General features: G+C 48.6%; 1 protein-coding gene across 2 annotated transcripts in view; it reads right to left on the bottom strand.

Moving 5' to 3' along the window:
• Positions 1–4,725: 4,725 nt before the first annotated feature.
• TXN2 (thioredoxin 2) overlaps positions 4,726–12,827 on the bottom strand; it is a 102,504-nt gene continuing 94,402 nt past the window's right edge. For both annotated transcript variants that reach the window (XM_085601111.1, XM_085601112.1), the window contains one exon: positions 4,726–5,645. In XM_085601111.1, the coding sequence (XP_085457237.1) occupies positions 5,532–5,645 (114 nt within the window). In that variant the 3' untranslated portion in view covers positions 4,726–5,531. The remainder of the gene's footprint in view (positions 5,646–12,827) is intronic.

Below are 12,827 nucleotides of genomic sequence, written 5' to 3'. Positions count from 1 at the left end.
GGAAGGTTCAGGGTGCCCCTAAATACTAGATTTAGGGGCGTTACAGGTAGGTGAAAGGCCGGGACCAATGGGTCCCTGTCCTGGGGTGGGTACACCCCCTATCCTGCCTCTCTCCTGTCGGAGGGGGGTAGTAGCCTAGTCCTGATTGGGCAGGGCTTCCCATCTTTAAGATGGCGAGAGCCCGGAGATGTGCTTCACCTCGCCTCCCCCACCTGAGGGGTGGGGTTGGCAGGCTGGCACATCCCCTGTCCTTATTTGGGGTTTCCGGCCAAGCTTCCCGCCAGAGTGGGGGGTTGCAGTGGCCTGGGGAAGCTCACAGAGGCGGCATGCCTTTGAAGCTTCCCCCTGCCCATCCTGAGGGAGGAGATTTAGCACCTCGCCCAGGATGTGAATTGTTTCAAACCCAGGAGAGCAGGGGCTCCCCTACCCAGGGGTCCAGCAACATGTCTGCTGTGTGGCAGCCTAGGCAGCCTCAGAACAGACGTGGATTGTAGGTTAGGTTTCAGGGGGCTTCTCTAAGATGCCCTCTGGGGTGCTTGGTACATTAAATCCCACACTGGCATCAGTGTGGGTTTAATGTGCTGAGAAGTTTGATACCAAACTTCTCAGTCTTCAGTGTTGCCATTATGGTGGTGTGGAGTTTGTGTTTGACGAGCTCCCAGCACCATATACTCTTAAATGGCAGCACTGCACTTACAGTGCCCAGGAAAGGACCTGAGTACTGCAGGGGCACAGGGCTCCGGCTCCTGTGCCCACACCATTGGCATAGGGCACCCAGCTAGAGGGGTGGCTGATGTATGCCATGGCAGTGTAGGTGGTGGGCATGGCACACAGGGATGTGTGCCATGTCGACTCTTTGTTTTGTCTTGTACCCAGACACTCAGCCTGCAAGGGCAGGGTGTGTGTGTAAGGGTACAGGGCCTCTAAGGGTGGCACAATGAGTGCTACAGCCCTTAGAGGCCTTCCCCGGTCACAAGGCCTGGGTACCTAGGATAGCATTTACCAGGGGCTGACATGTGGCCAGGGTTTGCCAATTTGGGTTTTGTGTTCTAGGGAAGGAACATAGGCCCTGGGCACCTGATTGGCAGGAGTCCAGGGAACACTCAGTCAAAGTACATTCAGCAATTCAGCAAAAAGTGGGGGCATACCATGCAAGAAAGATGGCACTTTCTCACAACACACACAATATTTTATGAGCTGATAAGACCATTACTTCCACATTCAGTCACCAATAGCATTTTAATCATAATAAAATAACCCACCTATCTAATTTAATTGAGTATCTCTTAGCTATTTTTAAAACCACTAACTCACATTACACCAATCTACAGCTAGAGCACCTCCACCCTACACCTCACACTGGCATCTCTTGCTCAAAAGAACTCCAGCAAAGAGCCCCCTTGAGGGGCTCGTTGGGCATTGCAGCGTCGGCCCAACGAGGAGCTGCCCAATGATGAAGTACAACACCCATACGGGTGTGAGGGCTCTTGCTTCTGAGCAATCAGATCCCCTGATCTGTTGCCTCAGTCTCCATGACCTAGATCCTCGATCCGTCCCTCCTCCAGGGACTGCATACCTTTTGCATTACACTGTTTTCTTTGACCCCAGGTCTGACAACATGATGTACCCATGATGTGGAGACTGGTGACAGTTTACCTGTCAAAAGCAAGATATATAGATTGTCTGACCAGGTCAAGGCCAACATTAAGGCTGAGGTAGCCAATATGTTGGAGCTAAGGGTGATAGAGCCCTCTAGTAGTCCATGGGCCAGCCTGGTGGTACTGGTACCCAAGCCCAAAGGAAAGAAGCCTGAGGTGAGGTTCTGTGTGTACTACAGGGCCTTCCATACATTTACTAAAACTGATTCCCACCACATACCAAGAGCTGATGGGCTCATTAATAGGTTGGGGCAGCAAAATATTTGAGTACCTATGACTTGATATCAAGTTCTTGGCAGATAGCCCTCACCCCAGGAGATAAGGAGAGGTCTACTTTTTCCACAATCAAAGGTGACTTTCAATCTATAGTGATGTCCTTTGGGTTGAAAAAGGCCCCTGCCACCTTCCAGAGGTTGGTGAATTGAGTACTTTCAGGTCAGGAGAGTTCCACTGCAGGCTATCTTGATCTACCCGAATTTAGTTTCACCTGGGAGGATCACCTGATCCACCTCAAGGAAGTGCTTCAGGCCCTGCAAAAGGCAGGCCTGATTATCAAGGCAAGATTGTGACAGATAAGGCAAGGGTGTGTTGCGTACCTGTGCTATCTAGTTGATAGAAGTCATTTACAGCCTCTTCAACCGAAGATATAGACAATTCTAGCCTGGGAAACTCTTAAGAATCAGACCCAAGTCAAGGTCTTTCTTGGCCTGACCGGGTGCTAAAGGAGATTTGTGAAAGGTTATGATGCCACAGTGGCACCACTAACGGAACTTACCTCTATGAAGCAACTCAGAAAAGTCATCTGGACTGAGTAGTGTCAATAGGCTTTTGAAACCCCCAAGGAAGCTCTGTACTCAGCACCTGTCCTGATGACACCAGACTTATGTAAGGAATTCATTGTTCAGAGAGATGCCTCTGAAAATGGGAAAGGGGCAGTGTTGTCTCAGGTAAATGATTTGGGCCAGGATCAGCCAGTTGCCTTCATTAGCAGGTGACTCGTCTCCAGAGAGCAGCATTCGAGTACCATTGAGAGGGAAGCCTTTACTGTGGTTTGGCCCTGAAGAAGCTGAGACCCTATCTGTTTGGGACTCACTTCAGAGTTCAAACTGACTGCAGAGCTGGTTGATGCAGATGAGAGGAGTGAACTCCAAGTTTTTGAGGTGGTCCACCTCCCTACAGCACATGGACGTTACAGTGGAACATAGACCTGGGACCGACCGTGCCAATGCAGATGGACTTTGCAGGTTCTTGCATTTAGATGATGAAAATAACCAGGAAAAAGGTCAGTTGCATATCATCTTTCAACTGGAAGTGGGTCATGTAAAGGAATGCCTCTTTTTGTATGGCCACTCCCAGGTTTTTGGACTGATGCAGCTGTTTTTTTCAACTCAGAGAATGTACTGAGGCCTGCTGACCAGACCTCAGTACCAGTGCCCTGACCCTAAAACATATATGTTACATTAGCTATGCCCAGTTGGCATAAGCTATCTTACCTAAAACTCCCTAGTCTATGGTACCCAGGGCATGTACGTTAGAAAGTCACCCCATTTGATTACACCACTGGTTGTGCTACCTTGAGTGTGACACAAGTAAAACGAATTTCCAAGTGGAAGTGGTCATCGGAAGGGAGGAAACCTGGTAGTCCATTTGCCACTGACCGCATATACTCTGAGTGCACTTTTGGAGCGTAAATAGGGCACCCAGAACTCAGATCTCAACTCGACCGGAAGAAGGATCGAAGAAGGACTGCCCTGATGCACCAGCATTGACTGCACTTGCTGAACCTGGTGGATGCCAAAGAAGAGGTACTATGTTTGTTGTGTCCAACTCGTGAAGAAGTTATATCCGGAGCGCAGCTGAAGCAAAGAGACTCCAAGGATCAGTTGGCTGATCTGTTTGCAGTACAAACACAATCTAAAGAGAGGGGGGACTAGGAGCTGTTTAGAAAATTAAATGTCCTGTACCAATGCTCCCAAGTACATCATAAATTGCACTGGATGGTATCAGTTCCTAAAAGAAGAATGAAAGCAAACACTGCAACCTGCTATGGTTGTGAGTGAGATGGTGGTCTCCAGAAAGAGATTGAATGTCTGTGAGTGGGGGAAAATCCTCCTGTTCTTTCCTGTGCCCTCACACACCCTTGCGAGTGTAAAGCATCATCATCGGGCAAATCTGTTTGCAGCACAGGGCCACAACAGCTGAGAAACAAGTTGGTAGGCCAGAGTCTTCACATCGCCGGCAACCACCGTTGTGCAGCACCAGAGACCAGATGCTTAAGGTTGCACCTGAGTTCGCTGAATCCAGGAAAGTCGTCGGAATGCAGCTAGGTCATCCAGAAGACAAGTCACCCAGGGAAGGATTTGGATGGGACTGCAATACTGGGTGATTGGTAGCCCAGTGGTGACTGGAATTCTATCAGGTCCGACAGAACTTCTAGGAACGTCTGCCCTGCGACCAGGAGCACCTCACCCCCTTCATGGACCAAGGAGTAGCCAAAGTAAGACCTGTCGATAGCATTGCATCCACAGCATCCTAGAGCATATTCAGCATCCAGCATCCTTTGCATCAAGACCTGCTGCATAGGGGCTGACTGAAGAGGGGTTAAAGTGCCTGGAACTTCCTGAAGACTGCTTCTACTTTCGAGGTTCCTCTTTCTGTGGAACTTGCTTCTCCCCCTGACTGGCTCCCTGCCAGAGTTGATCTACTAAAGTAACTGCATGGACTCTTGCCCAAAGTTTCCAGGAAAAAGTTTCTAATTGTCAAATTTGTTGAATTTTCCAATGCTTGTGCGCAGTTCAGTGAAATTTTTTAATTTACTATACCTTGTAAATTCTATACCTCCAGAACGCTCCGGTGGATCATTTTCGTTGTGGTGTTTAAAAAATACATAAAGATATAGTCTATTTTTTATAAATTGGTGTCAGATTTCTTGTGTCTTGTTGATTTCTCGTCTGCTACAACAGTCGTGTGTCGCCACTTGCAACATTTACTAGGTCAATCCCAGAAACATTTGCCGTCTCCAAGGCCTCTGTATCTCTAGGTCCCTAGAAGAGAATCTTCAGCAATAAAAAGTTGTCAAACAAAGTTTATTATCAGAACATAGAACTCTCCAATAGTCCCCAAACCCCTCACCCCCTCTCGAGGAGGAAACAGACAATAAAGAAGTACGTGCGTTGGTACAGACCCACAAAGAGGGAAGGCACCAGGTGGGTTGAGGTTCAGTGGGGGACTGGTGGGAAGCTTTACATGGAGGCTTAAGGACAGTGTTATTTCATACAGTCGAGGTTGGGAAATGTGGCTCTACTGAGCTTTGACGGGGAGAACCACAGGGGAGGGGGCCAATGTGTGACGCTGCAGTGGAGTCTCTGGAGTTGGTGGTCTTTTGATCAACAGTTGCTTAGTATACGCTGACGGTGGAAGGGGGTCCTGGTTGAGGTCTCCTGGGGTTACGGTGCACTCTCGGCGGATGTCTACAGGCGTACAGTGCAGTCCTGGGGTGGTCTGCTGGGGTTCGGTGGAGGCCTAAATATGACTACGGCGTCTGTCCTACGTTTCCAGTAATGACTCTGCCCCCATCACTGCAACCCTCGCAATCACAGCTCATCGGATATGTAGCTCCTGGTGAAAGGAAGGAGGTCACAGTAGTTCTCTGGGCATACCTCCCTGGGGATGCAGCGCAGGCCCGGGGTCAGAGTTCATGAGTGCTTTCCTCCTATAGGCTAACAGGATTGTGCGGTCGGAGGTTACCCTTCTTGCCACGATTCCCCTGTGGAAGAATATGTATGTGGTTCACAGTTTGTGTTGTATTTGTAGGCATTGGAACTAGCTTCACTGGTCCATCACAGCCCAGTGCTCCTCTCTGGCCCGCTCCCCTCAGCACAACAGCTTCTTCACGAAGGCCTCCAACTGGTCCTCCTCCTTTAGGCCCACAAACTTGTCCACCACCTTTCCGTCCTTCACAGCCATCACCGTAGGGACCGCCGAGACCTGGGGGCGAGATAAGGAGGGTTAATTATAGACCCAAAGGGGGCTGGATGTATACACAGCCTATCCATTCTGTGAAAGTAATGAGCAACATACATACATTTCCTGATAAATGTAAGTTACTTTCTGTAATACATTTTTTTTCTGTTTCTCGGTATTGTTTCCAGATTTACAAATGCTGCTCTTCTGACACCTTGTGGCTAGATGCAGAACTGTCCGCAATACACAATGTTTTCAAGACTACGGAACGCTGCAGAGGTCAGTCGCAGTGTTCTTCTCACATCTTTATATTTCGACGCAGAAAGAACCCAATAGGTAGCTGGGCCACGGAATTCACGCCTCTAATGCCACTATTTTATATTTCTGCAGTGATAAAACGTCACCGTAGTCTCCGAGCGGCACCAGTCTTCCATAAAATAAGGTGCTCCATAAACGCGACTCTCCGGGACCGCACCATAAGCCGGGATCGTTTCTTTTAGGAGCCTAAGCCCTTAAAGGCTTACGTTTCGGGCACAGGGCTCAGAATGCGTGGCACTGCCGTTCGACAGCTCTAGTCTTAAGATCTTCGATGCCCCAGGAAAATTACAGTTTCCCATTTGGGCGCGTCCCCTCCCCTCCCCTCTAACAATAAGGCCATTTTTGGATGCAATTTGTCGCCCTCTTGTGGATTTTTTTAATACCAAATTTTATTATTATTTTTTTTTTTAAACAAACCAAAAAAAAACAACACAATGCCATCATTATATAATGTTCCATACTTTTGCAGTCGGTATGCAATATTATTCTACATTCCTGTGCACTGCCTGAAGCTCTACTAAGGGCAGACTCGCTGCAGAGTTGTGCAGTGCGTATACTGTGCAGTACTCTTGCACTGCTCGGCCGCAAGGACCCTGAACCTGGGACTCCACCCACGCCTTTTAGTTCATAAGCGTGTAAGTTACTGCTCCTCACTTGGGATTCTTTTTGTACAAAACCACCTCTGTGTCTCTATTTCTTCCACTTAACATTTCTAGTTGCAAACTATGGCTATTTAAATACCAACCTTTTGTTGTTCTACACATTCATGTTTGTTGTCTTTTAAATTAACTTTATAAAGTCTCTCCTGCCTTCCCTTCCTGGCCTTGTTGCAAAATCCATCTTTAAACAGGCACTAACATTGCAATAAAATGTTTCTTCACCATGAGCTGCACAATGTAAGCCCGTTAACATGCAGCCTTGGGCTATTTGGTGAATCTTGTTATTTGCTTAATCATCTTCACAGCCTGTTCCTCCCTGCCCCTTTTATATTTTTCGCCTGTCCATTCCCTCTGCTTTCAATCCCCAAACCTCCCTACACTTCTTCCTCATTTGAGCTAATTATTTCCTCCTTTCTCCATAGCTTAAGCTTCTGGTATCAGATTTCTGATTTCCCCACCCTTGCAAGTGTCACCCCTTATGCATATCACTTTCTTCAATCGGGCATATCCCTGAAGCACGGTTAGACACCTCTCTTCTATTCCTCTACTATCATTCTCAATCCAAATAACAGACTAACATATCCGTCGCTCAATTTAATTTCATATTTCACTATAAAAATTCACCACTACTCCTTTATGGGTTCCTGAGTAGCGAGCAACTCGTCGAAAAGGCGATTTGAAGCCTCATCAGGGGATAGTAAGCGCTATATAAATGCATTTACAATACAATACAATAAACTGTAGCCCAGGCCCCTATAGGCCTACCATTTCCCATGCTTCTGACGACAGTCCCTTGCCACGTACAAACGAAGACTCTTCCTGTTCCGTGCTCTAGGACATTCAGATAAAGAGGCGTAGTTCCAGTGCTTGGCGACGTCTCTTTTAGCAATCATAAATCCAGTCCCAACCAGGGTGCAGTCACCACAGATACCCCCCCCCCCCAGAATTTCAAGAACACCTAAGAGTCCAATCCAAGGTAAACGATCTATCAATGTCCCGAGGACCCTAGACAGGGTGGTAAAAATTCCCTGGCAATACAATGTTCTAACGGGGCAGTCCCATACCAAATGAAAGAAACTGGAGGCATCAGCTGCATTTGGGTTCAAGGAGATTTTGGGCTCGCCACAGTCGCTGGGAGGTATGGCAGATAACATGAAGGTATTTGTACTGAATGAGTCAAAGTCTCGTAGGAATAACAAGCAAACGTGGGGTCATACAGGCATATATTCAGTTGCTATCATCTAGTGGACCCAGCCACCACTTCAAGCATGCCTTCATTCCCAAGAAGAGGTTAGGGGAGTTGGTGACCAATGATTTGTAAATCCGAGATATCCCCCTTTCCTTAGAGGGCCCAGGAGGATCTTTGCCTCGAGTGGACTATACTTACAAATATCAGAGAGGGACTCCTGATGGTTTGCGAGGGCATGGCACAATTGTAAATAACAGTAACACTAGGATTTGTGTCAGTTCCACTCTCTTTGGATATCTTGGAAGGACTTAATTTGTGCCCCCTCCTAGACATCCCCACTTTCTAAATCATGATAATGTCCAAGCCATCAAATTCCTCAAGGTGGGCTGAGTTTTCCGAACATCGACTCTTACAGAGGTGTGTTTTGAGCATTTCATTGCGATCTCCATGCAAGCAGCTGCAACCTAGTGACCTCCGAAAGGGCCCATGAGAGGGGACGACAGAGGAGCACTAGAATGTTGTCTTAGACGATTAATGCCACTTTGTGAGAAAGTGGCTCTGTATATACTGTTCCTTAATAGGTACAGGGTGTACAGAGTCCACAGTCCCCAAGGGTTTGACAGAGGCTAAGGTTAGATATAACCTTACTCTCTAAAGTGGTAGCTTGGTCGAGCAGTAAGGCAGTATCAGAGGACAGTGTAAAGCATTTGTTGTACACACTCAGTCAGCAAATGGTCTCACACACTCAATAACTGAACTATAGGCCAATGGTTTATATATAAATAATATATGCTTGTTTTATTTTAGAACCAACAATTGGAATTAAAATATACTTTCTCAGAATGAGATGCTTTATATAAATACTTTTGCAATATGCAATTGACTTTTGTAAACAGTTACAAGTGGTTGCAATAGGCAACACTATTTTAAACACAATAATGCATTGAGTTCAATGGAAGGTTCATGTTATTTGCCACAGATAACTTTTAGGATCCTAGATTCAGTCCTGGGTCAGTACTTAGAATCAAGTGATGAAAGTCGACTTAATTACTGTGATGATTTTTAAACAATATTTAGCTATTTTAAAAGTTGACACTTAGAAAATATTTCATAGAAAACAGTCAATGATTCCCTGTGGCAGAAAATGCAAGTTACAGGTATAGTATGTTCTCGTTACTTTTGAAATCCAGTACTGGGTACCTAGACTCAGTACTGGGACCTTTATCCAAAACAGGTAAGTAATTACGTTTTCAGATATTATACGATTTTTAAAGAATATTTAAAGATTGCAGAAATTGACACTTAGAAGAAAAACAGTCAATAATTTCCTATGGGAGAAAATTGGGTTACTGGTAAGTACAGTTGTAAGTATTTTTCAGAGTTAGTGCTGGGCACCAAGACCCAGCACTGGGAGCTCAGCTAAGAGCAGGTGAGTAATTTCGTTTTCGTTACTCGGCTGATTTTTGGTGAATATTTTAAGATTTGAAAAGTCCATACTTAGAAGAAATTTCAGGAAAAAGCCAGTCAATGTTACCCTATGAAGAAAATAGAGTTATCGGTTTAAAGGTAAGTACTCGACTGGCAGAGTTGAGGTTCTGGGCATAGACTCGGGGGTCCCCCAGGGTCAGGTAGGTACAGTTGGTTCACCCTCAGCGACTCTAGGGCGGCCGGGTGCAGAGTGAGTTAGGCCCAATGTTATCCTATGAGGGATAGAGGGGCCTGGTTGGTGGCTGCTGACTGGCAAGCCACGCGGCTGTGGGAGCTGGGCTCCTGGTCACTTACTCAGGGCAAGTGGGGAAGTAGGTAGGTGTAGAGGTTTCACTGCCAGGGCCACTCGGGCGGCTGGGTGCAGGGTGCTTTTGAGCCTTCGGGCGCTCAATTGATTTCAATGGGAAATCTCCGGTTTGGAAAAAGACTGCAAGCTTGGGGACGAGGATTCTTCAGGTACCACCACCACTTCGAGAGGTAAGTTGGGTAGTTGGAGGATAGGTAGGTACCCCGGGATTGGGCACAGGGGGCCGTGGGGGGCCCCGCGTGCAGGGTTGCCTTTTGGTGTCAGGAAATCTTACCCTCTGTTGATCGCGGTTGGGGGGGCAACTTGTTCTGAGGCTGCAGGCTCCTTCAGGAGTGTCGAGGGAGGTCCTTGGGTGCCGGACTCGGGGTCACAGTCGCCGTGGGGTCATCCTCGTGGTCTTTGTCCACTCCGGCACTGGCTAGGCTTGGCTGGTGCAGAGTGTGCTGGGTTCGTGGTTCCGGGCTGCTGCCAGGGATTAGAGGTAGGTTTTGAGTAGAGCGTCTACTCATGGGAGTCCCAGGGGCTTAGAGCCAAAAGGTAGCCAGGTCCTCCGGGGTTTGTGAGGTTGCTGGCCACAAGAGATGCCGGGTTGGAGCAGGAACAGGTTCGAGGGTCGACAGGCCGGTAGGGCTGGGGCCAAAGCAGTTGGTGTCTTCCTCTTTTTAGCAGCTGCAGGGCAGGTCTTCTTTCTTCTTGCTCTTCTTTGTAGTTTTTGAATCTGGAATCTGGGAAAGAAACGTTCAGGGTGCCCCTAAATACTAGATTTAGGGGCGTTACATGTAGGTGAAGGGCAGGGGCCAATGGGTCCCTGTCCTGGGGTGGGTCCTGCCTCTCTCCTGTGGGAGGGGGGCAGGAGCCTAGTCCTGATTGGGCAGGGCTTCCCATCTTCAAGATGGTGAGAGCCCGGAGATGTGCTTCACCTCGCCTCCCCCACCTGAGGGGTGGGGTCGGCAGGCTGGCACATCCCCTGTCCTTATTTGGGGTTTCCGGCCAAGCTTCCCGCCAGAGTGGGGGGTTGCAGTGGCCTGGGGAAGCTCACAGAGGCGGCCTGCCTTTGAAGCTTCCCCCTGCCCATCCTGGGGGAGGAGATTTAGCACCTCGCCCAGGATGTGCATTGTTGCAGACCCAGGAGAGCAGGGGCTCTCCTACCCAGGGGTCCAGCAACATGTCTGCTGTGTGGCAGCCTAGGCAGACTCAGAACAGACGTGGATTGTAGGTTTAGGTTTCAGGGGGCCTCTCTAAGAAGCCCTCTGTGGTGCTTGGTACATTAAATCACACACTGGCATCAGTGTGGATTTAATGTGCTGAGCAGTTTGATACCAAACTTCTCAGTCTTCAGTGCTGCCATTATGGTGCTGTGGAGTTCGTGTTTGACAAGCTCCCAGCACCATATACTCTTAAATGGCAGCACTGCACTTACAGGACCCAGGAATGGACCTGGGTACTGTAGGGGCACAGGGCTCGTGCCTCTGTGCCCACACCACTGGCATAGGGCACCCAGCTAGAGGGGTGGCTGATGTATGCCAGGGCAATGTAGGTTGTGAGCATGGCACACAGGGATGTGTGCCATGTTGACTCTCTGTTTTGTCTTGTATCCAGACACTCAGCCTGCAAGAGCAGTGTGTGTGTGTTAGGGTACAGGGCCTCTAAGGGTGGCACAATGAGTACTGCAGCCCTTAGAGGCCTTCCCTGGTCACAAGGCCCTGGGTACCTAGGTTACCATTTACCAGGGGCTGACATGTGGCCAGGGTTTGCCAATTTGGGTTTTGGCTGTTAGGCAGTTTTTAGGGAAGGAACTTAGGCCCTAGGCACCTGATTGGCAGGAGCTCAGGGCACAACAAGGAAAAGTGCATCAGCTATTAGGCAAAAAAAAAAAGGAGGGGGGGGTTACTGCAACAGAAACCCACTTTCTTACACACTTTCCCAAGAAGATGCGATTGCACCATGCTCCATTCAACCAGTCATTGAGGACCAAGATCTGCGCTGCCCATTAATAGACAACGTGCACCATGGCTGTGTTTGCCCGTTTTTGACACCGCAATCGTCTCATGGGTAACCAATGTGCCTTGAACCAATTAACCTGGAGGCCAGATGCCTCCAGTTAAACCATGAGCATTTGAATTAGGCGAGGAGCTGTGACGCATGGTCAGGAGAGGAACAGAAAGATATCATCCGCATAGAGTGTGATTGTATAGGCCATCACCCCCTTAATCGAATCCCCAAACCTGAGCATCGCAGTGGACCCACACTGTGATGGGCTCTATCGCCAGAGCAAATAAGAGGGACGAGAGAGGGCAACCCTGCCTGTTGCCTCTACAGATCAGTAACAGAGGAGAGAGCCTCCTTCACCTGGACCTGGGCTGCCTTCTTGTGGATTTTTATGATAACGCATTAAGGCAACTACAAAGATATGGGTTCTAATATAGCTTAGGCACAGGTGGAGATTACCTAGTGATTACCCCAAAATTGGCCACTAGGTCAGTTCAATTTCAGCAACAGTTTCTCTCTATTTCCAATTAGTCACAGTCTCTCAGTTTGTGCAGACACTGTACCACGTTACATGCTCCATGATGCTGGGTTTGCAGTCTTGAGCATCAGCACCAGGGCCAGCGAACACGGACAGTGGTCTAGCCCCCTTTGGGATTACAGGTATTGAGTAATTCGCTCAGAAGGCTTGTCGTTGGACATGGCATACCGCCAAACATAGGAGGGCGTTCATCTTCAGCAGTTGTGGCCCTTGGGATCTATGGAGCAGATGCTCATCTTCGGCAGTTGTGGCCCTGGAGGCCAAAGCATGTGGAGGTTCATGTTCGCCATTGCAGCACTTTGGGCCGATGCAGCAGTTCCTTTTGGGTGGGCACCTCGGTGGCAGCAGCAGCACTAGGGACTCGGGTTTGATGGCGGAACGTCAGGCCACAAGGTGACAACTTGGCTTTACACAGCTGATCCTGCAAGCTGCAACTGAACACAGGTTGTCCATGCAGCCTTGAGATCAGGCCTGACTTTGCACCTCTCACCCGTTTAGCTGCGTCTGCCACACCCCAGAAACAGGCTGGGCTTCTTGTCCTGGACAGTCTCTCCTCCTGCAGTGCCAGGAACAATCCTTCGCTCTCTGAGCAGGCATCCAGGCTTTTAGATGCTGAGTCAAACCCTCAGCTTCTCAAGCAAGTTGCATACTTCAGGTAATTTCCCTTCACATCTGGCAGACTGGTTGTCATGCAGACACCAGACCTGGGCATACAGCA

Source organism: Triturus cristatus, chromosome 4_2, assembly GCF_964204655.1.
Source record: "Triturus cristatus chromosome 4_2, aTriCri1.1, whole genome shotgun sequence".
Lineage (NCBI taxonomy): Eukaryota > Metazoa > Chordata > Amphibia > Caudata > Salamandridae > Triturus > Triturus cristatus.
Note: the sequence above shows the minus strand (reverse complement) of the source record. Positions and strands in the feature narration are given on the sequence as shown.